General features: G+C 41.4%; 1 protein-coding gene across 4 annotated transcripts in view; it reads left to right on the top strand.

The window, feature by feature from the left end:
• The window catches only part of MAPK4 (mitogen-activated protein kinase 4), a 64,005-nt gene that overhangs the window by 22,460 nt on the left and 18,484 nt on the right, over positions 1 to 23,061 (top strand). For 3 of the 4 annotated variants that reach the window (XM_069964817.1, XM_069964818.1, XM_069964820.1), the window contains exon 2: positions 15,408 to 16,620. In XM_069964817.1, coding sequence (XP_069820918.1) covers positions 16,075 to 16,620 — 546 coding nt within the window. In that variant the 5' untranslated portion in view covers positions 15,408 to 16,074. Of the gene's footprint in view, positions 1 to 13,261; positions 13,310 to 15,407; positions 16,621 to 23,061 lie in introns of those variants that run through there. The other variant, XM_069964819.1, reaches the window with a different exon arrangement.

The following is a 23,061-nucleotide window of genomic DNA, read 5'->3' as shown; positions in this document are numbered from 1 at the left end:
TTCAGGTATACAAGACCTCCACCAACTCTATACTACAGGTATACAGCACCTCCACCAACTCTATACTACAGGTATACAGGACCCCCTATACACACTGACACTTTATACCTGGGCAGCGCCGGGTACATTTTCTAGTGTTTGATAAATCTCCCCCATTAATGTGACTACACCAGAACATCCTAACCAGCATCTGAATCCTACATCATGGGATATCTATGAGCTAGTAATATCTATAAAGTAATTCTGAGTCATAGGGTGAGATTTATCAAACATAGTCTAAAGTAAAACTGGCTCAGTTGCCCCTAGCAACCAATCAGATTCCACCTTTCATTTTCCAAAGAGTCTGTGAGGAATGAAAGGTGGAATCTGATTGGTTGCGACTGAGCCAGTTTCTCTTTACACCATGTTTGATAAATCCCCCCCCCCCCCCCCCCCCCCCATAATCTGTATAGGGCATCCATCTTCTCCAGCCACCATTTTGCAAAAACAGAACTTACTGTAGTATCATTCATCCTTAACTGCAAACTTTATAGCAGGCTGGCTGGCTTTTGTTTGCAAAAACGTATTTTTCTGGCCCATTTGACGTCCATGTGCCCCAAAGGGCTCAGGACCAGCTGTTTAGGTACAGTTTAATCAAAATCAAGACTGGCAGAAATTAGGACATTACATTTAGTTTTGACAAAAATCATTATAACTTGGTCATTGTGTTGCCGCATGAGGTCAGCAGAACATATCCATCATCCAGAACATCACGACTTCCTTTGTCATTTGATAAAATCAATTATAGAGAAGCGAAGAAGGGAAATTAATTTTGTCATGTTAATAATAGTCAATGCCAGGGGCATGTCCTGAAAGCCCCCAGAAAAAGTATTAGTCCGTGAGTCATCTAAGTGTTCCCGAAGTGTTTATCTCCCTAGTTATATAGTAAAAGAGGGAATAATGGATGTATCACTGCATAACTAGCTAACTCTCTTATCCTGGATTGTATTCTTGTATATAGGAGCAGTATTATAGTAGTTATATTCCTGTATATGGGAGCAGTATTATAGTAGTTATATTCGTGTATATAGGGGGCAGTATTATAGTAGTTATATTCTTGTATATAGGAGCAGTATTATAGTAGTTATATTCTTGTATATAGGAGCAGTATTATAGTAGTTATATTCCTGTATATGGGAGCAGTATTATAGCAGTTATATTCCTGTATATAGGGGGCAGTATTATAGTAGTTATATTCTTGTATATAGGGAGCAGTATTATAGTAGTTATATTCTTGTATATAGGAGCAGTATTATAGTAGTTATATTCCTGTATATAGTAGCAGTATTAGGCTGGGTTCACACACAGTATATTTTAGTCAGTATTTGGTCAGTATTTTGCAACCTCAACCAGGAGTGGATTGAAAACACAGAAAGGATCTGTTCACACAATGGTGAAATTGAGTGGATGGCCGCCATATAACGGTAAATAACTGCCATTATTTCCATACAAAAGCCGTTGTTTTAAAATAACAGCAAATATTTGCCATTAAATGACGGCCATCCACTCAGTTTCAACATTGTGTGAACAGAGCCTTTCTGTGTTTTCAATCCACTCCTGGTTTTTGTTGAAATATGAGGACCAAAATACTGACTGAAATATACTGTGTGTGAACCTAGCCTTATAGTAGTTATATTCTTGTATATAGGAGCAGTATTATGGTAGTTATATTCTTGTATATAGGGGGCAGTATTATAGTAGTTATATTCTTGTATATAGGGGTAGTATTATAGTAGTTATATTCTTGTATATAGGAGCAGTATTATAGTAGTTATATTCCTGTATATAGGAGCAGTATTATAGTAGTTATATTCCTGTATATAGGAGCAGTATTATAGTAGTTATATTCTTGTATATAGGAGCAGTATTATAGTAGTTATATTCTTGTATATAGGAGCAGTATTATAGTAGTTATATTCCTGTATATAGGAGGCAGTATTATAGTAGTTATATTCCTGTATATAGTAGCAGTTTTACAGTAGTTATATTCTTGTATATAGGAGCAGTATTATAGTAGTTATATTCTTGTATATAGGGGCAGTATTATAGTAGTTATATTCTTGTACATAGGGGCAGTATTATAGTAGTTATATTCTTGTATATAGGAGCAGTATTATAGTAGTTATATTCTTGTATATAGGAGCAGTATTATAGTAGTTATATTCCTGTATATAAAGACATTGTTATAGTAGTTATATTCTTGTACATAGGGGCAGTATTATAGTAGTTATATTCTTGTATATAGGAGCAGTATTATAGTAGTTATATTCTTGTATATAGGAGCAGTATTATAGTAGTTATATTCTTGTACATAGGGGCAGTATTATAGTAGCTATAGTCTTGTATATAATGGGCTGTTTTAGCTGTAATTGCTATCTGGTCTGTGTTTCTCACACATAGAGCGGCTGAGTTCATGCAGTAAACAAGCCTTCAGGACTGAGGCGCTTTGTTACATTGACAACATGTGCTTTACCAATCTCACAGCACAGGACGCAAGGCTGCAGCACAGGGTACACTGCCTGGAGGGGAAGGAAAGGAACATTCATAACGTTTGCTTTTTTATTGTTATTCTACATGAAACTTTCATTAAACTGAACCCGTGAGTTAGAGAACATTGCCCTGGAAAAAAACATAATTGGAAATTTAAGTCCTTGAATCTCTTCAGTCATGTTTAATGTCTGGGGTCACCAAACTCTCTTTAAACAGTGCCACATTGGTCAACAGGATGTGTCTGGTATTGCAGCTTAGCTACAATACACTTAATAAACAGGTGTGGTCCTTTTTTGAGGAGAAAGTAGCCATATTTTACCAACCCTGTACTATGGCTTCAAAGCTTCCCAGAAGTAGATATACCTTAGATACAGATGAATATCAGTTTTACCAGTTTGGCACTAGTCAACTTATAAGAGTTATATTTAATACCTAGATTTCTTTTGTTCTAGTTAGATCTAGATGTTTTCTATAATTTTTTGTAAATTATTATGGGAGCTGCCATCTTGCCTGAAATGTTTTTTTTCTAGAGAATTTAAAGTTATGCTTTAAGGGTGGGTTCACACTGAGGAATTCTTGCAGATAAATTCCGCCGAATTCCGTCGCTAGAACGCGATCATGGCCATGCGCCTTTCCACTGGCTCCATAGACACCATACTATGGGCCGGCCGATTCTGCTATCCGCCGAAAGAATTGAAGTGTCAATTCTTTTGGCGGAATGCGGAATCCGTAGTCTGAATCCGTCCTAAGATAGCAAACCCCCATTGACATAGAGAACATTGGACAGGACCTGTCCCATTGACATGAAAGCCTGAGGAAGACTCCTATGTAATAAGGAGCTGGAACACGTTGCAATAAAGTTTTCTACTTCATAGGGTTGATCCACTGCCGTGGTGTTATAGCCCTAGTTCACACTGAGCATGCGTGCTAAGTTTTTGCTTCGGCATCTGACACCTGCGCTCCACTCCACTCCAAGGTATCTGTCCTAGATGGTCCATACTAGGACCATGACTGGGCGTACTCTGTGAGGTCTTTCCACAGGAAGGGGGAGGCTGAGCTGTGAGCTTCCTCTATTGTTTTCTCTATCTACTGGTGTCACCTGTTGCTGTAATGCTGTACAGATCATTTTACAACATCTTGCTCCTTATCATCACAGACAGAACTTGAGGTTTTAGTTTAGTTTATTTCTAAAGGGGAGAATGAAAAGTGGAAGACTTTTTGGATTATTATATTATATAGATTGTAAATAGATAATTAGAAAAAAAAATCACTAAAAATTATTTTTTAAAAAAATTGCCATTTAGAAGAGTTTTTTGACACTTAAAGGGGCTATCCCAAGTCTGAATGTTACCCCCTATTCCAAGGATATCATTGGGGGGGACTGAGAGCATTGCATCCCCTATGTAGTACTACATTTCCCCTGTAGGGGTCGCTTTACTATAACATTGCCCAGAAATCTCAAAAATACCACTAAAAATACCCATATTACATAGAGTCTCCTTGATCAATGCATTGTGTCTTTGACCTTGCAGTAAATTACCCACTTAGACTATCCGGAGGAGACGATCTCCTAATCCTCTCACTTTCTCCTCCCGTAGATTAAAAATAAAAATCTATTTCCAGATTGCCCGGCTCATTCTGTAAATAGCCATCTCTGCCACCTAATCTCATCTCCTATGTGCATTAGGCCTGGTAAGGAAATAGGCGTTTTCACATGTAATGTATTTCACTGGAGTCAGGGGGATAGAAGTGTGACATTTATATTATCGGACTGAGCTTGCAGTCTAGAGGACGTTGCCGCTACATATATAGAAGGACATACACAATGACTAATCCCTCCAGACAGTAACATGCCATACAGGGGAGGATACAGTGTTCTTCATAATAGTCTATACACCCGTCCTGATAGTTGCTGTTTATCGATGTACCCGCTGGGGATTATGGGATTATGGTGGATATTGTATATTCATGAGCAAAGCCATGGGATTTCTCTGTGGGATTTACAATGGGAGCAGTACAGTTTATACAGCACAGTCCTGCTGGGTCAGCCATACAGCAGAGATCACTGCTGTGCTCCTCTGCCAGGGTTACTGAGGTCAGCTACTGATATCAGGGAACAGTCATGGGCTCGGGACCCAACAGTGACTGCAATATAATGTGTGAGCGATGAGGAAGCTTCCTTCCTTTCTCCTTCTCCTTCTCCCTTCCCTTTTTCCACCCTTTATCCATCCATCCATTCCTTCAGTCCGTCCTACCTTTTTTCCTCCTTCCCCTTTTCCCTCCCTCCATCCTTTTTCTCCTTGCCTCCTCCTTCCATTTTTCCTTCCTTCCATCCATCCATCCATCCTTCCTCCTTCTTTTTGTTTATTTTCTTTCCTCTTTCCTTACCTTTTTCTTTCCTTCTTCTCCTGTTTTCTTCCTTCTTCCTCCCCTTTTTCTTCCTTCCCTCTGTCCTTTCCTACTTCTTCCCTTTTTCTTGCTTTCCTTCCTCCTGTTATTTCTTCCTCCTTCCCCTTTTCCTTCCTTCCTCCTTCCCTCCCATTCTTCCTCCCCTTCTCCTTCCCTCCTTTTTTCCACCTTTTATCCATCCCTTCCTTCTGTCCTTCCTCCCTGCTTCCCCTTTTTCTCCTCTTCTCCTTCCTTCCTTCTTTCCTTTTTCCTTCATTTCACCTTCCCTTTTTGTTCATTTCTTTTGTCCTTCCTCCTCTTTTTCTTTCCTTCCTTCCCTCTGCCCTTTCCTACTCCTTCTCTTTTCCTCTCCTTTATTCCCATTCTCTTTTTTTTCCTTCCTTCTCTTTTTCCTTCTTCCCTTTTTCCTTCCTTCTCCTCCTCCTCCCTCCCCTTTCTTTTTCTTCCTCCTCCCCCTCCCATTTCCTCCACTCCTCCTTCCTTCCTTCCTTCCTTCCTTCTCCTCCTCCATTCCTCCCTCCCCTTTCTTCTTTCTCCCTCCCCCTCTTATTTCTTCCTTTCCTCCTCCATCCCTCCCCTCTCTTCTTCCTCCTTCCTCCATCCCATTTCCAGTAGCGGATTATAATATGTCTGTTTCGGGTGGTAGCCCGAGGACCTGAGACATACTTTCAGTGGTGTACTGTCTCCTGGCTGCAGTTCTGCCATGATTTGCAAAAAAAAATCGCTGCTTTTTTATCACAATTTTTACCACAAATCAAGGCATCATGATATTATCTATTCTGTACTATAAACACCACGCTAGTGCTGCCATAGTTACAGTGGGGTGGGGGTCCTAGGCCTGGTAAACAGCCCGGGGCCTATGGTAAAGTTAATCCGCCCCTGCCCATTTCCTCCACTCCTCCCCCCTTTCTTCCTTCCTTCCTTCTTTCCTCCATGTAATGACATTGTGTCCATCACTAATGGTGAATTGCCAGGGTAAAATGCAGTAGTTGTTTTTTTTGGCCACCAAAAGGGAAGTATGGTGGCTATTCATAGAAACATAGAAGATTGTCGGCAGAAAAAGACCACTGGGTCCATCTAGTCGGCCCTTTTAGTATTTTCTTTCTTATTATCTTAGGATAGATATATGTCTATCCTAGGCGTGTTTAAATTCTGTTATTGTAGATTTACCAACTACCTCTGCTGGAAGTTTGTTCCAGGTATCTACTACTCTTTCAGTAAAATAATATTTTCTCACACTGCTTCTGATCTTTCCCCCAACTAACCTCTCACTGTGTCCTCTTGTTCTTGAGCTCAGTTTTTTACTAAAAACACTTCCCTCCTGAACCTTATTTAGTCCTTTAACATACTTAAAGGTTTCAATCATGTCCCCCCTTTAAGTCTTTAAGTCTTTCCTGATATGGTTTATGCCTCAGACCCTCCACCATTTTTGTAGCCCGTCTTTGGACCCGTTCTATTTTATCAATGTCCTTTTTTAGATGAGGTCTCCAGAACTGGACACAGTATTCCAGATGTGGCCTCACCAGAGCTCTATACAGCGGGATCACAATCTCCGCTTCCTACTGGTTATACCTCTAGCTATACACCCCAGCATACAATTTGCTTTCCCCACCGCCTGGTTGCAGTGATGACTCATTTTAAGGCTGTCAGAAATCACTACCCCTAAATCCTTCTCTTCTGAAGTCTTTTCCAACACAGAACTGCCGATGTGATACTCGGATAGAGGATTTCTCCTCCCCAAGTGCATTATTTTACATTTGGAAACGTTGAACTTCAATTTCCACTGTTTGGACCACGTATCTAGCAAAGCTAAATCGTTTTCCATATTACTGACACCTCCAGGAATATCAACCCTATTGCACACTTCTGTGTCGTCAGCAAACAGACAAACTTTACCTACCAACCCTTCTCCTATGTCACTTACAAACATATTAAAAAGAATAGGACCCAGAACAGACCCTTGTGGCACACCACTTGTAACTAGTCTCTGCTCGGAATATACACCACAACCCTCTGATATCTATCCTTCAGCCAACCACAAATCCACTGAACTATCCAGGGATTAAGTCCAATTTTCTCCAACTTCTCTATCAGCTCTTTATGGGGAACTGTATCAAAAGCTGAAGTCCAGATAGGCGATATCCACAGCACCACCTTCATCCAGCACTTTTGTGGCATAATCAAAGAAATCAATCAGATTAGTCTGACATAATCAGCCCTTAGTAAAGCCATGCTGGTTTGGATCCATCAAATTGTTGATTCTTAGATGATCCATTATCTTCTTTTTTAGAAGAGTTTCCATCATTTTCACTACTACAGATGTCAGGCTCACTGACCTGTAGTTACTGGGCTCTTCTCTATTCCCCTTCTTGTGGATTGGTATAACATTGGCTGTTCTCCAATCATCGGGGACATCTCCTGTTAGCAGGGATTGGTTATACAGATCTGTCAGGGGGGCAACAATCACAGATCTGAGTTCTTTAAGAACCCTGGGATGGACGCCATCTGGACCCATCGCCTTATTCAGCTTTAAACGGGCAAGTTCCTCTGCAACTTCAGCCTCTGAAAATACTGGAGCTGAACCCATATAGCTGGAGGCAATGCTGTGTCCAACCATCCTGTGATTGTGAAGGCCCCCTTCTGAAAACAGTGAGCAGAAGTAACTATTCAAATAGTCAGCGACCGCCTTATCTCCATCAGATGAATGACTGTCACTGTAATCAATGGAGAGTACAGGGAGATATATGGCGCTGTCTTATAGTAGAGAGCTCAGGGAGATATATGGCGCTGTCTTATAGTAGAGAGCTCAGGGAGATATATGGCGCTGTCTTATAGTAAGATTCTCTTTGTTGCCCATAGCAACCAACCACAGCTCAGCTTTCATTTTACCAGAGCACTGAGAAGTAAAAGCTGAGCTGTGATTGGTTGCTATGGGCAACATTGAGAATCTTCCTATACGACAGCGCCATAAATCTCCCCATTCGCTATGCAGCGCGGGTTTGTCTGAGGTAACAACTACTTAGTGAATAGGAAGAAAGAACTTGTACAAGTTTAGAATAAAAGAAAAGACCTAAATAAGTCAAGTCAAGTAGAGAAAGGTATAAGACTATATTATCCAGCTATAATTGTCAGGTGTGCTTTAGGATTAAAAGGGATTTCTAGGTATCAACAGGAGCATCATAAATCGCTGATCGTCGGGGTGCTGATCAGCTGCTCAATTCCCGTATTACACAGAGAATGAGGTAATCAGCGGTTTGTCTCCAGTCACTGTGTAGTGGTCGCACCTGGTTACTGCAGCTCACATCCTGTTCACTTGAAGGGAGCTAAGCTGCAGTTACAGGTCATCACCACTACACAGTGACTGGAGACAACTGCTTCCTGTCACATCCACCACGTAGTGCAGGTACCAAACAGCTAATTGTGGGGGTGTCAGGTGTCAGCACCCGGCTAGTCAGTGACTAATGTCCTACCTTTCGATAGCTCTAGTAATAGTTACTAGAGATGAGTGAATCTCGAGCACCCTAGCGTGCGGCATTTGATTACTGTTGGCTGAAAAAGTTGGATGCAGCCCTAAGGCTGCCTGGAAAACAGATATAGACTGTATGGACTCTCTAGGGCTGCATCCAACCCATATTAAAATGCCAATTGATCGTATTTAAGCATGCTAGAGTTGCGCTCATCCCTAGTCATATGCTTTACAGAAAACATCATGGAAATAGACACAGTGAGCATCTCCATACCCAATACTTTGTATGGGACACATTTGTAAGCTTGTGTTCTCTGGATCTGTGCTGGGAGATACTTAGAAGTGCTGATATAATAGAGGTAGATATAGCAGTGCTGGTGTAGTTTAGAGTTGAGCAGTGAAGAGGAGAGGAGTTTGTCAGGGGAGTTCCAACCCAAGGTAGTTATGTGCTCTGCCGGAACTTTAGAAAAAATACTTGTGAGATACTTGTGCCCGTATTTCGATTATGCTGTCGCTGACCACCTTTTGCCCTACAGTGTTGGGATACCCATCCTACTAGGGTGACACAAGCCCAGGTAGTGGTTACCTGGGTGTAGCTAAGTGTCCGAAATTATCCGGTGTCACCCGCGCTCAGAGAGAGCACGTAGACCTTTGTTGCGGTAGCTTTGCTCTATCTGGGTCAGTTCCTCTGTAGCTAGGGCACTGCCCTGCACTTTTTAGAGAGGTTCTCGGCGTGGGCAGGGTTATTCCCCGACTTGTCCTCCTTGGAGTATCTAGCACTGCATGGTAAGAGTAGTAGATAGACTGAAGAAGTGGAGTGTCTCTGGTTGCTCCATACACATGTGTCTTGGCTCACTAACAGAGCTGGACTGTCCCAGACAGGGGTCCTTGCAGAGCCAGGCCCTGGCTAACTTCAGCAGGGATGCCTACTCTGTGTGTGTCCTCCTCCCACGAGAATCAGAGGGAAACTACTGCTACCCTTCCTCCCACAGAGTGACTACTTCCTACAAGGGTATGTAAAAGTGCCACCCCTGTCCTCAGGTGGTGTGTGGTATTGCAGTTCAGCTTCATTCACTTCAATGGAAATAAGCTGCAAAACCCCACACCCAAACACAGGAGAGGTGCTGTTTCTAAAGGAGAGTGGACATATTTTTCAGAGCCTGGAAAACCCCTTTACGTTCTCCTGAGATGCTCTTTTTAGATCCCTTTAACCCCTTTAAATTTCTCTAGGGTGAGTGACGGTGCATTAAATCCTGTTAGACTATTTTATCGCTCTCGGTTTCCCAGAAATAACATTAAATTCCCGATGTTTTAGTGATATATGCAAATAGCCTCCCCGCACTGCTCAGTGGCAGAGATGTAATGTATCTTAGAGAAAGCATTAGAGCTTTTAGAGATGTGTCACTCTCTTAAATATAGATCGCTTTTTAGTTCTATGTGATGTCTTAAAAACAAATGTCTCATCTGAACTTGAATTGAGTTCAAAAGATTAAAAAAAAAAAAAAAAAAATCCATTATCCAACACATTAATATCCAACCTATACTTTAACTTTATTTCAATCATTTACATGTATAATATACTTTATTTATATATATATATATATATATATATATATAGATTTATATTTATTCATTTATATTTATATATATAATTTATAATGTATTTCTTTATTTTATTTCATATAATTATTTATATAATGTATATAATTATTAGTTGTTTATTTATTTAATATAATTATTTTTGTATTGTATATAATTATTATTTATTTAATATGATTGTTATTTATATTTTTATTTAATATAATTAATTATTTATTTAATTATTATTTATTTAATGTATCTAATTATTTATTCCGTAAAATATTTATTTATTTAATGTATCTAATTATTTATTTGATATAAGTATTAAATCACAAAGCATGTATACTTTGTGTTATAGTTATTTAATATAATTATTTATTCATGTATCTAACTATTAATTATTTATTTATTATAATTGTTTATTTATTTATTTAATGCATCTATTTATCATTATTATTTTTATTTTATTTTTTATCTGATAAATGTTAAATTTTTTCTCATTCCTGTTGGTCGTTATTGGAACCAGTTATCATTCTATTGAGAGAACACCTGGGCTCCTATAATACAGGAGGACGCTATACGTAGAGACAGCAGCATAGACTATATGTAGGTGTCATGACAGAATTTCTTACCGATCTCTAAAGAGCCCCTTTATAACTCAGCAAGGTCTGCTGGCCGCTATTAGGATCAGTTATACAATGAATCTGGCCCAACATTGTGGCTTCCAGAGCTGCAATCATAATTCAGCCGGATTTGCAGCTGAAAATAACTTTTTTATGTTCATAGAGTTGTTATCTTGACACCAACCTTAAGCTCTTAATCTCATGTAGGAACAACAAAGCTTAGTTAAGCAGTTAGGGGGGGTCTTTTGTTGACAAACTTGCTGACTGTTTCCAATAATAATCTGCAGAACTGTGCACAAAGCCCTAGAGTATAATACAGGATGTAACTCAGGATCAGTACAGGATCAGTAATGTAATGTATGTACACAGTGACCCCACCAGCAGAATAGTGAGTGCAGCTCTGGAGTATAATACAGGATGTAACTTAGGATTAGTACAGGATCAGTAATGTAATGTATGTACACAGTGACCTCACTAGCAGAATAGTGAGTGCAGCTCTGGAGTATAATACAGGATGTAACTCAGGACCAGTACAGGATAAGTAATGTATGTACACAGTGACCCTACCAGCAGAATAGTGAGTGCAGATCTGGAGTATAATACAGGATGTAACTCAGGATCAGTACAGGATAAGTAATGAAATGTATGTACACAGTGACCCCACCAGCAGGTTAGTGAGTGCAGCTCTGGAGTATAATACAGGATGTAATTTAGGATTAGTACAGGATAAGTAATGTAATGTATGTACACAGTGACCCTACCAGCAGAATAGTGAGTGCAGCTCTGGGGTATAATACAGGATGTAACTCAGGATCAGTACAGGATCAGTAATGTAATGTATGTACACAGTGACCTCACCAGCAGAATAGTGAGTGCAGCTCTGGAGTATAATACAGGATGTAACTCAGGACCAGTACAGGATAAGTAATGTATGTACACAGTGACCCTACCAGCAGAATAGTGAGTGCAGATCTGGAGTATAATACAGGATGTAACTCAGGATCAGTACAGAATAAGTAATGTAATGTATGTACACAGTGACCCCACCAGCAGAATAGTGAGTGCAGCTCTGGAGTATATGTTGCAGAATGGTAATAAAATAAATACAAAGTAAATTAGCTGCATAATATTTAATTATAGGGATAATCTTTATTTCTATAAGACTGGAAACCTCTTTTACTGTGTGAATGAACATCCTGGCTTAAAAGAGTCAAGTGAGTTTTCCAATGATGTGTGGTCCTCCTTCTCCCACCCCCTGCGATCTCCTGTTCTCCTGTGATCGTCTCTTGGCCTGCACTTGTGATGTGTTTTGTACATGTGCCAGGCACGTCTCAGCCTCATTTCGCAGGCTGGTTCCAATCCAGCGGGCGTCTTTACAGGCTTTCACTTCTGTGCTGCCAGCCTCCCTGCTCAGGGTTCTCATTTCTCCTGTCTATTGCCTGGAGAACATTTCTACACTGAACCTCAGAGGGAGATAAAGTGTCAGAACAGGCTGCGGGTATAGGGATATAGGTGACAGAGGTCTCTGCAGTGACATCTCAGGCTGCCAGTGATAACTCCATATAACATCAGCCAGACTGATAGAGATAGCAGAAAAATTATTATATTCCCCACAGTGTAGGTTCCCATACAGCTTCATGGTAAGTTTATATATGCATATAATCTACGTAAATGATGAACATACTCCAGAGCTGTACTTACTGTTTTGCAGGTCACTGTGTACATACATTATATTACTGATCCTGCACTGATCCTTAGTTATATCCTGCATTATACCCCAGAGCTGCACTCACTATTCTGCTGGTGGGGTTACTGTGTACACACATTACTTATCCCGTACTGATCTTAAAGGGGTACTCGGGCGCTCATAAAAAACCAATCATAGTTTTCCCACTTACCATCCTTCCGGAGTCTGTCTGTAGCTCCAGTTGGCTTCATTTTTTCTTTACTTCCTGGTTTGAGCTTTCCCATGATGCACTTTGTCTCCTGTGAAGTCTAATAGAACTGATCAACTTGAGTCATCTGACAAAGGGAGGCTGGCTTAACAGGGTTTAGACCCGCCTCCCTCTTGATGATGTCATTGTCCCAAAATGGCTGCCACAGAGCAGCCTGGGGTCAACAGTCATTAGATAAGAATGAGTTTACTTCACTTCTTGGTGGGGGATTGAGGGGAGAAAGATAGGGAAGGGAGGCAGATAGTTAATTGAAGCATATTACATAGTTATATAACTTTGTAATGTGTTTTAAATACTGGGGAAAAAGCTTTTCGCTGGAGTACCCCTTTAAGTTACATCCTACATTACTGATCATGTACTGATCCTGAGTTACATCCTGCATTATACTCCAGAGCTGCACTCACTATTCTGCTGGTGGGGTCACTGTGTACATACATTACATTAGGCTCCAGAAAGGTGCAAAAGATGTAACTTTCCTCTATATTACATGACATAGTTTTACCTATTCACATACTGATGCAACAACAAATAGTTATAAACAGAAGTACAAACTTTTATATAAATGTTTTTTTTACAATGATATTCTGACCTTCAGCAATTTATTGTATTACCCTTCACCATATACTCTTCTTTTAACCTTTAACACATCCCCACATAACATGTTAGTTTCCAGCTCTGGAGATAAGTATGCTGAGAGTCGGGCCTGTCATCCATAAAACAATTCATCCTCTGAAGGGAGAGAGCAAGTATGAGGAAACCTGGGCTGTAATCTCCCAAAAAAAAGGGATAATCTGTGGGATATATGGCCTTCTCCGCTCTATTAAGCAAACAGGCGACGTGATGACAATGACGATGATGATGATGATGATATATGACTGTATGGAAAAGAGACTTAGAGGCTGATTGTTCAAGAAATCCTTGGAATTAGACGTCAACAAAAGAATCCGGGTTCTTAGGCCTTAGAAGACGCTGAAATACGACCTTTCCTGACTAACATGAGATATCCAGGCCAACACTTATCATATTTCCAAGCAGGAGCTTCCTTGATTGGCTGAACTAACACGAGGCTTCTGATGACATCATCAGAGGGGTTACCCATATCTGTAAGCCACTCCCCCTTACTGTTTATTGCAGATTTGCCCACTTTGAGCATTGGAATATAGGAAAATCTGGAGATTAGTCATGGGAAGTATCATCGCCTTAAGCGGCCTATTTAGATGATAGAATGGAAAGAGTGCAATGCTAAGATGGGGCGACATTAAGTACATACAAAAGTAAAGTGTTGCAACATAAGGCATGATGGGGAAATATTCAATTAAAAAAATGTCATTTAAAGGGATTATCCCAAGATTTTTTTTTTTTAAAAATTAGGTGATTGGTGGGGGTGTAACCATTTGGACACCAACCACACCAACCAATCTTGAGGATGTAGGTCACTGGTCCCACAACTGAATAGAAGAGTAGTGCAAATGCTCAGCCAGCTCATCATTCACTATGTCTATGGGACATCTCATCTTGGCAATGTTCAGAGGTCCCATAGAGAATGAATATCGTTGTCATCGGCTAATGGCATCGGCTGTCATCGGTTTGGACCTATAATTGTTGGCCACCGACTATGCATCGCTACGTGTAATAGCGGTGTGCGGCCGGCGGCTGACGATATGCAAACAGAATACTTTACCTATCCATGCTCCAGGGCTCCTCCTGTGCTCTGCTTCTCCTGGGTCCCGCACGCTCCAGCTTCAGAGCAACCTTTCTCAGCTGACAGGCCACTCAGCCAATCACAGGCCGGGTCTTTCAGCTCTACAAAGGAGGTTCAAGGGGTCTAATTTCTTTTTTCAAATACACAATATTTTAAATGGTCTGCAATTCTTCAATAGACTTTGTATAGATCAATAGTATGGGTCAGTTCACACTGAGGAATCAGCGCCGAAATTTTGAGCAGAATACCCATTGCGGACCCTGCTCAGAATCGCCTCAATGTAAGGTGCCTCAGCTCTCTGCGACTCTCTGCTCAAATGATTGACATGTCAATTCTTTGAGCGGAGAGTCTCGGAGAGCGGAGACGCCCTATATCTTACATTGAGGAGCTGAGGCAGGCGGAATTCCGAGTCCGCAACGGTTGCTCGGCATGGAACTTTGGTGCTGATTCCTAACCCTAAATCTAAATAGTCCTCATCTACAAAAAGATTGAGAAATCAAAACAGGTCGAAGGACGCGCTACAAATATAGTGGATGGTGTCAGGCATAAAACTTATTAGAATTTTGTAGAACAATGGTGGATCACACGTAGATGCCAAAACCCTTTTTGAAAGCCAGGTTCAGATCTCCCGATTCAGAAGAAGATGCTGTCAGGCTCTTTGCAGATTAGTATTCTTCTTTATTCTATAGATGTGACATGTTTCAGGGGTCCACCACCCCCTTTATCAGACAACTAGATGTCCCGAAACGCGTCTCTTTTGTGTCTTTTACCTACCAGGGACAGGCAGTGCTACTTGGGTGCCCCTAGCTATGGCAAGGCATGGCTACTAGACATGGATTGTATGGTGGTTATAGTTCATACGATATATAGACGACATCTCTAAATGGCGATACTGCCAGTGAACCTTTTGACTTTATGTACTTGCTGTACTTTTCCTATTGTAAGCTTTTACAACTTATAGGATTGTTCTGCTAGAAAAAAAAAATATGCAGTAGTGTAGGTGAAGCAGGGCTAATGAGTTACCAAAGGTCAGTCTCCGACACTGAACTAGATTTCATGTCAACCTTCACACAGTAAGAATTAACATAAGCAACCACCATTTATTGTCCTATCAATTCAATCAATCTTGTTCTTGCTTTCAGAGAAAGTGATAAAGAGACGGAACTCAAGGCTGGCTGCAGATCACAATGCAGGTCTTTCGGAGAACTCGACTCCTATAGCCCCATCAAGGATCATTTGCTAGAACAGTGCGATGACAGTAGGAACGGAGCAGTGTATGGCTGTGGTGCTGTGACGGGAGGCTTGCTTTGGTCGCTTGCTGCTGACTTTGTGTTTACTGCTGGACGGATTGCATCACCGAGAAGGAGATTAAGACAAGGAGAATAAGCTCATTCAGTAATTATCACCGGGCTGTGACAAGCATGGGAATAACGGGAAGGCCTTCTTTCGAGGGGTGATGCTACATGTCTGGAGACAATCAGAGGAAACTTGGAAACTAAGAGGCTTGAAAGGCTGCACCACTCAATAGTACGTCACAACTTAGGCTGTCATTGAGATGAGTATAAAACCAGCAACACTGTACACAGCAGGCAATCTCCGGGGTAACACCAATAAGTTGGCATGGGAAGAGTCTGCATCGGAGATTCAAAAACTTTTCAAACCCAATTTTTGTATCCAATGAATTTTTCATCATTTGGAATTTTTGTAAATTTTTTTATGACCTCTCTTTCAGGTCAAGTGGTTTGAAGCAACTTTTTAAAATCTGCCCAGCCTATATTTTGCAAAAACCCTGTAAACATTGGCATTGCCATGGCTGAAAAGTGTGAATTTATTGCTAACATGTACGGCTATGATTTGGGTGGTCACTTTGTCGATTTTAAGCCATTGGGTTTTGGGGCCAACGGTCTTGTTCTCTCTGCCACTGACTGCAAAAATTCTCGAAAAGTGGCAGTAAAAAAGATCACCATTAGTGACTGTCGGAGTATGAAGCACGCCTTGCGGGAGATTAAGATCATCCGACGTCTCAACCATGACAACATTGTGAAAGTTCACGCAGTGTTGGGACCCAGAGGGGCCGATCTTCAAGGAGACATTTTCCGATATAATGTGGTCTACATTGTTCAGGAACACATGGAGACGGATCTCTCCCGACTGTTGGAACAAGGACCCCTCAGTGAGGACCACGCCAAGCTTTTTATTTACCAGCTCTTACGTGGTTTGAAATACATCCACTCGGCCAACGTGCTCCACAGGGATCTGAAGCCAGGCAATGTCCTCATCAGTACAGAGGACCTGGTACTCAAGATCGGAGACTTTGGCTTGGCTCGAATCGTGGACCAGCATTACTCACATAAGGTAACTTTTTATTTCATTCACTGGATATAAATAACAGTTGGTTACTAGGTTGGTAGACCTACCATGTAGGTTGGTAGACAATGCAAAGTGAGTTGCAAAACTTTTTTTTGCTTGCTAAAAAATTATATAGATATACATTTATAAGATATCAGGAATTATATTCCAATAGAAGGACCCTTTAAAAAGTATAAGAGCCTGGAGCAGTTGGGGTTTAGAAGCTTGGAGACCTAACAAAATCTGGAACAAGTGAATTCTAGAGTATGTCTTTCCATCGGAGAGTACTCATAGATTTCCTTTGCTCTTTTAAATGCATTTGTTTTATTACTGTATTGTACTTACTATGGTGCAAACACATTTATCCTGTAGGTCTTTATCAAAAGTTTTCACAGACTACTCTGTCTCTTTCAGAGTGAATTCCATCAGAAGAGCATGATCTCTGGTTCCTCCGCTCTTGGCTCTCCTAAACTATCTTGTATGCTGATTTATGACCAGACCAAGTCAACTTTATATCATAAATCAGCTTAGAAGATCGTACATGAGAGGAGAGATTGAGGCTGAAGACCAAGCTGTCGGCAACAGCAAAAGTTTTAATAAATGCCTATGGGTAAAAGACTTATTAAACTTAAAGCGACTCTGTACCCACAATGTGTCCCCCCCAAACCGCTTGTACCTTCAGATAGCTGCTTTTAATCCAAGATCTGTCCTGGGGTCCGTTCGGCAGGTGATGCAGTTATTGTCATAAAAACAACTTTTAATCCTTCAGCGCTGTGTCTTAACAGCCGGGGCTTACATTTGTATATGCATTAGGCTGGCACACCCTCTCCGTCCTTCCTCCCCACCCTCCTCATCATTAGGAATGATCCAGGAACAATTACTGCTGTTTGAGCGTTGCACAGGTGTATTAACGATTCAGCCCATGTTCATTATACACACAGGTGGGAAATAGGAAGCAATCTGCCTGGAGCATTCCTAATGAGGAGGGTAGGGAGGAAGGACAGAAAGGGTGTGCCAGCCTAATGCATATACAAATGTAAGCCCTGGCTATTAGACACAGCGCTGCAGGATTAAAAGTTGTTTTTATGACAATAACTGCATCCCCTGCCGAACGGACCACAGGACAGATCTTGGATTAAAAGCAGCTATTCAGATTGCGGGTACAGAGTCGCTTTAAAGGGGTACTCTGGCAAAAATAGTTTTCTTTCAGATCAACTGGTTTCAGCAAGTTATATAGATTTGCAATTTACTTCTATTTAAAAATTTCCAGTCTTTCAGTACTGCTGTCTTGCAGGAAGTGATGTATTCTCTCCAGTCTGACACAGTGCTCTCTGCTGCCATCTCTGTCCATGTCAGGAACTGTCCAGAGCAGGAGAGGTTTTCTATAGGGATTTGCTTCTGCTCTGGACAGTTCCTGACATGGACAGAGGTGGCAACAGAGAGCACCGTGTCAGACTGGAAAGAATACACCACTTCCTACAGGACATACAGCAGCTGATAAGTACTTAAAGACTTGAGATTTTTTTTAAATAGCAGTAAATAACAAATCAATATAACTTTCTAAAACCTTTTGATTTGAATTTTTTTTCCCCTTTAACCCTTCTCTGAAAGTGGTTTTTGGGCACCTTCATGCAATTTTGCATGAAAACATAACATTTTGTAGAAAGTGAATAACCTTACATCTATACCTTATCCCTTTGTGCACATATCTTCACAAATTCTTCCAAACTGATTAGATCAAACCTGTCTGTAATCAGGTGCTGGTATTGATCAGGTGCAGGAGGTGACGTAATAGTATATTAATAGATCATCTTTTCCCTTTATCATATGTACATGCCGTGATTAGAAAGTATATACTGTTTCCCCAAAAATAAGACCATGCCTTATGTTAATTTTTGCTCAAAAACAGGCACTATGGGGGAGATTTTTCAAACTGATGTAGAGTAGAAGTGTCTTATTGCCCCTAGCAACCAATCAGATTCCACCTTTCAGTTCTCACAGATTCTTTGGAAAATGAAAGGTGGAATCTGATTGGTTTCTAGGGGCAACTAAGACAATTCTACTTTACACCAGTTTGATAAATCTCCACCTATATGTTTTTTAAGGGTTTGTCTTTTTTCTGTCCCCTCCCGGACCTCCCCGGAATACTCACATCCTTGCAGGAGCGCATGAGCGGGGGACGTGCTGGTGGGAAGGGCGGCGGCATGCGGCGCTGTGTGTCGGGACGTGTGGCGATGTGCAATGGGACATGCGTCGGCCCGTGTGGAGGATGTGGGGGCCATGGACTAGGCTTCCTGCGTGGCAGGCTGTGAAGGTCCATGAGGGGAATAGATAAGTCTTTGGTGGCAACGGGCGGCCTTACTTTTGGTGGGCGCCTTACTTATTTTCAGGGGGATGTGTGGTGCGCCTATGCACTCGACCGGTCACTTGCTAGGTGGTTCTGTCGGCGTACAGCTCAGCTGGTTGTTATACTGTCGTGACGCCAGTGCCAGTTGGGCACACTTCCTTTTATTTTAAGGTTGCTGGCTATACCCTTTCCCCTGTGGTTGGTGACCTGCTGGACTGTGAGGAGTCCCCTGGGTACTTATCACAGTAGTCTGGAGTGGAGTTGTGACCCATTTGGACTATCGGTACTTCCACCCACAGAGAGGGGAGATGACACAAGGATGGTGTAACGAATGTGTAGGTGCCGGAACAATAATCACCCGCCCCGTTACCCTAAATAAAATCTTCTTTACTGCAGAAATACTTAATACACCAGTTGACAATAGGCTTCTGACTTCTGTGCTGACTTGGTTGGGTGCTAAGAAGTAGAGTGAGTTCAGAGTAGCAGAGAGGAGTTTGTCTTGAGAGTTCAGAATAGCAGAGAGGAGATTGTCCCGAGAATGCCAACCCAGGGTAGAAGTGTGCTCTGCCGGAACTTTAAAAGAAGAAGAAGAAGAAGTATAATTCTTAAGAATACTTGAAAGTAGAAGACTACTTGTGTCCGTGTTTCGACCTCTGTCGTGATACCACCTGTTGCCCTACAGTGTCATGTTACCTGTCCTCCTAGGGGGATCCAAGCACCAGACCTTGTTACCTTAGTTGAGCCGGGTGGCCAAAATTACCTGGTTACATCCGCGCTGCGAGATAGAGTACGTAGGCTTGTAGCAACTTTTCTCTATTCGGATCAGTTGCTCTTGTTTCAGGATATTGTGCAGCACTTTTAGAGATGTTCACGGCGTGGGTTAGGTTGATCTCTAGCTTGTTCTCTCTCTCGAGTAGTGTAACACTGCATAACTAGAATAAGAGTTGCTTTTAGGAACAAAGTCTCTGCGTCTCCCATGTGTGTCTGTTCACTACCGCACTCCAGACTAGACTACACTGGACTGTCCAAATATGTGTGTGTGCTTCCTCTCCCCATGTGACGACTTCCTACAGGGTGTGTACTAACTCCTGTAAGTGGTGGAAAAGAAAGCATAGAGAAAAGAAAGGAGAATAGAGATAGGTGGAGAAAAGAAAAAAGCTCTTATTGGTGCACAGATTACAAACAATCATAAACCCCTTGTTCACTACAGCTGTGCAACATACAAGTGCATAGACTAATAATAGCGACAACTAGTGTCAAAACTTAGGCATAACTACATTACCACTGCATTTGTGGTCTCCCATCACGAGTGTTGCTAGTTTGTACACCCCTTCGCAAAAGTCTTTACTTCAACTACAAGTACCTAGACAAATAATAACGACATCTAGTGGCAAAACTTAGGCATAACTTTATTACCACTGCAAGTGGTAATGAAGTAATGAAGTTATGCCTAAGTTTTGCTACTAGATGTCGCTATTATATGTCTATGCACTTGTACTTGAAGTACAGACTTTGCAAGGGGTGTACAGACTAGCAACACTCGTGATGAGACACCACAAATGCAGTGGTAATGAAGTTATGCCTAAGTTTTGCCACTAGATGTAGCTATTATATGCCTATGCACTTGTACTTGAAGTACAGACTTTTGCAAGGGGTGTACAGACTAGCCACACTCGTGGTGGGACACCACAAATGCATTACTTAAGGCTAGTTGGTAGTGTAGTTAGGGTGTCTTATTTTAGGAATGTGTCTTATTTTCGGGGAAACATGGTATCCCCTGTTATTGGTAATAAATCGGATGCACATAAATGCAATTTCTTTTGCATAAAATGGATGAAAAAAAGGGAGTGCAAAAATGCAGTGTGAACCCAGCCTAAAAGGGGTGATAACATGAAGAAAAGTTCCTGTATCTCCCCCTTTCCTGGACTCACTGGACACAATACCGGGGGCAGTGGTGGTCACACACTGTGGACTCCCACTCATGATATCTTAGTAGCCTGTCACTTTAAGGTGGACCTCCTCCATGCGCTGCAGATGATATTGCACATCCCTGACAAGATTTCACCTGTATGATGGCTGTTATTGGAGAATGTAATTTACTCCGGTCTTAGCCGGTTCCAGCTGATGTATTCTATAAGACTCAGCTGATGAACACTTCATGCTAGCGAGCTCAACGTGTCATGTTCCGTGGAATGTGCCGCTCGGAACCCGTATTACCTTATTTTGCATTGTGACCTTTTAAAGGGACAGTAAACACTTTATATCATTATATTGTTTCCAAAAACAGACCTAAGACTTTTACGATCCATGGAGGGATTGTAACCATGAATTCTTTGCGTGCTCCAGGTCTGACTCATCCGGTACAGGTTTATGGAGATACAACCATGGAGCATGTGATACACATTTAGGGTGAGGGGTTTTTGGACAGGAGCCTTTAGCCATAATACAGTTCAGAATAGGGAACAATATAAAACCTATAAATTGTACTCTCACTGGAGAAAAGACATTGTTACACAATTTTTCACAAGACTGTTCACACTAGATTTGCAAATTTCTTTAAAAAAAAAGAAAAACGCAGTGATGCCCCCTATTATAGTGATATGTGCCGATTCTCCATAATAATGATACCCATGGTAAGGCCTCCTGTTATAGTCATATCCACAGTTCCCCCATAACAATGTCCCTCATAGTGATGCCCCCCTCTTATGGCCATAACTACATTCTTCCGTAACAGTGATACCCATATTGATGCCCCCTATATTATTCATAGCTACAGTGCCCCCATAACAATGATACCATTCATTATATCTAGTTTTCCTGTAACAATGATACCCACAGTGATTATCCTATTAATGTGACATCCAGAGTTTCTCCATAACATCAGACACTTGATAAAGAGGCCGGATCGGTCGCGAAGCGTGTTGTTTGGTGGCATAATTCTTTTAATAAACTTTATGATATTTTATATCACTATTTCCTCTTGGACCTGCGCCTGTTTTACCCGTCTTGGAGTGGAGGAGCATACTGCCTCTCTATAACAATGATAGCCACAGTGATGCCCCTATTATAGTCATATCCACAGTTCCTCCATAACAATGATACCTACAGTCATATCTCCTCCTATACTCATATCCACAGACCCCCCATAACAATAATACCCACAGTGATGCCCCTATTATAGTCATATCCACAGTTCCTCCATAACAATGATACCTACAGTCATATAGTCATATCCACAGACCCCCCCTCCCCCCGCTCCCCTTCCCCATAGCAATGACACCCATACCATAGTGATGTTTCTAGTATGGCGATAGTTACGTGTCCCATAACTTAGATACCCTTAGCAATGACACCCATACCATAGTGATGTCTCTAGTATAGCGATAGTTACATGAGCCCCATAACTTGGATACCCATAGCAATGACCCTTAAAATATTGCTTCGACTATAAAGCCAGCTGTGTTTACCTGATGTGAATAATGTGTGTGTATATATATATATATATATATATATATATATATATATACATATATATGCTATATTTTGACAGAAGCAAAATCCTATTGACAGCAATAATCACTATGTATATCAGCGCCCGTCTCCATATGATGTGTGATCGCCTTTCGCTATAGGTGAGATAGGATGCCGCAGTGTTCATCCTGGTATTTCCTTGGGGTATGGTGCTCTATGTAAGGCTGAGAGGCTGCGGGCCCAGTGCGGTGCCTCTGTTCTTTCTCTCCAGGGCTGCATCCACAGTAAAGTGTGCTGAATATTTCATAAGGTTGTAATGCAGGCCTGACTTGCCACAGTAATCGGGTCGGCTCTGGGTGATAAGAGGCTGTTATGTAATAAACACGTGTTATGATTAACCTGCTTTATAATCTTCCTGCCTTTTGTAGAGTCAGCCATTATCCCTGTTTCTTGGGGCGGAAAAACGGAAGAAACAACCACACAAATGTTCCATGGTCCATAGGACGTTGCACCTCCGCTCCTCTTTGAATAGAGGTCACCTGTGCCTATTGATCAAAAACCTCTAGAAGTTACATCCGATCCGCTGATCTCGTCAATATTACCGTCACTGCAGGGATCTGAAAATAGAT

This window comes from Dendropsophus ebraccatus, chromosome 3, assembly GCF_027789765.1.
Source record: "Dendropsophus ebraccatus isolate aDenEbr1 chromosome 3, aDenEbr1.pat, whole genome shotgun sequence".
Lineage (NCBI taxonomy): Eukaryota > Metazoa > Chordata > Amphibia > Anura > Hylidae > Dendropsophus > Dendropsophus ebraccatus.
This window is presented reverse-complemented; position numbering and strand designations above follow the sequence as displayed.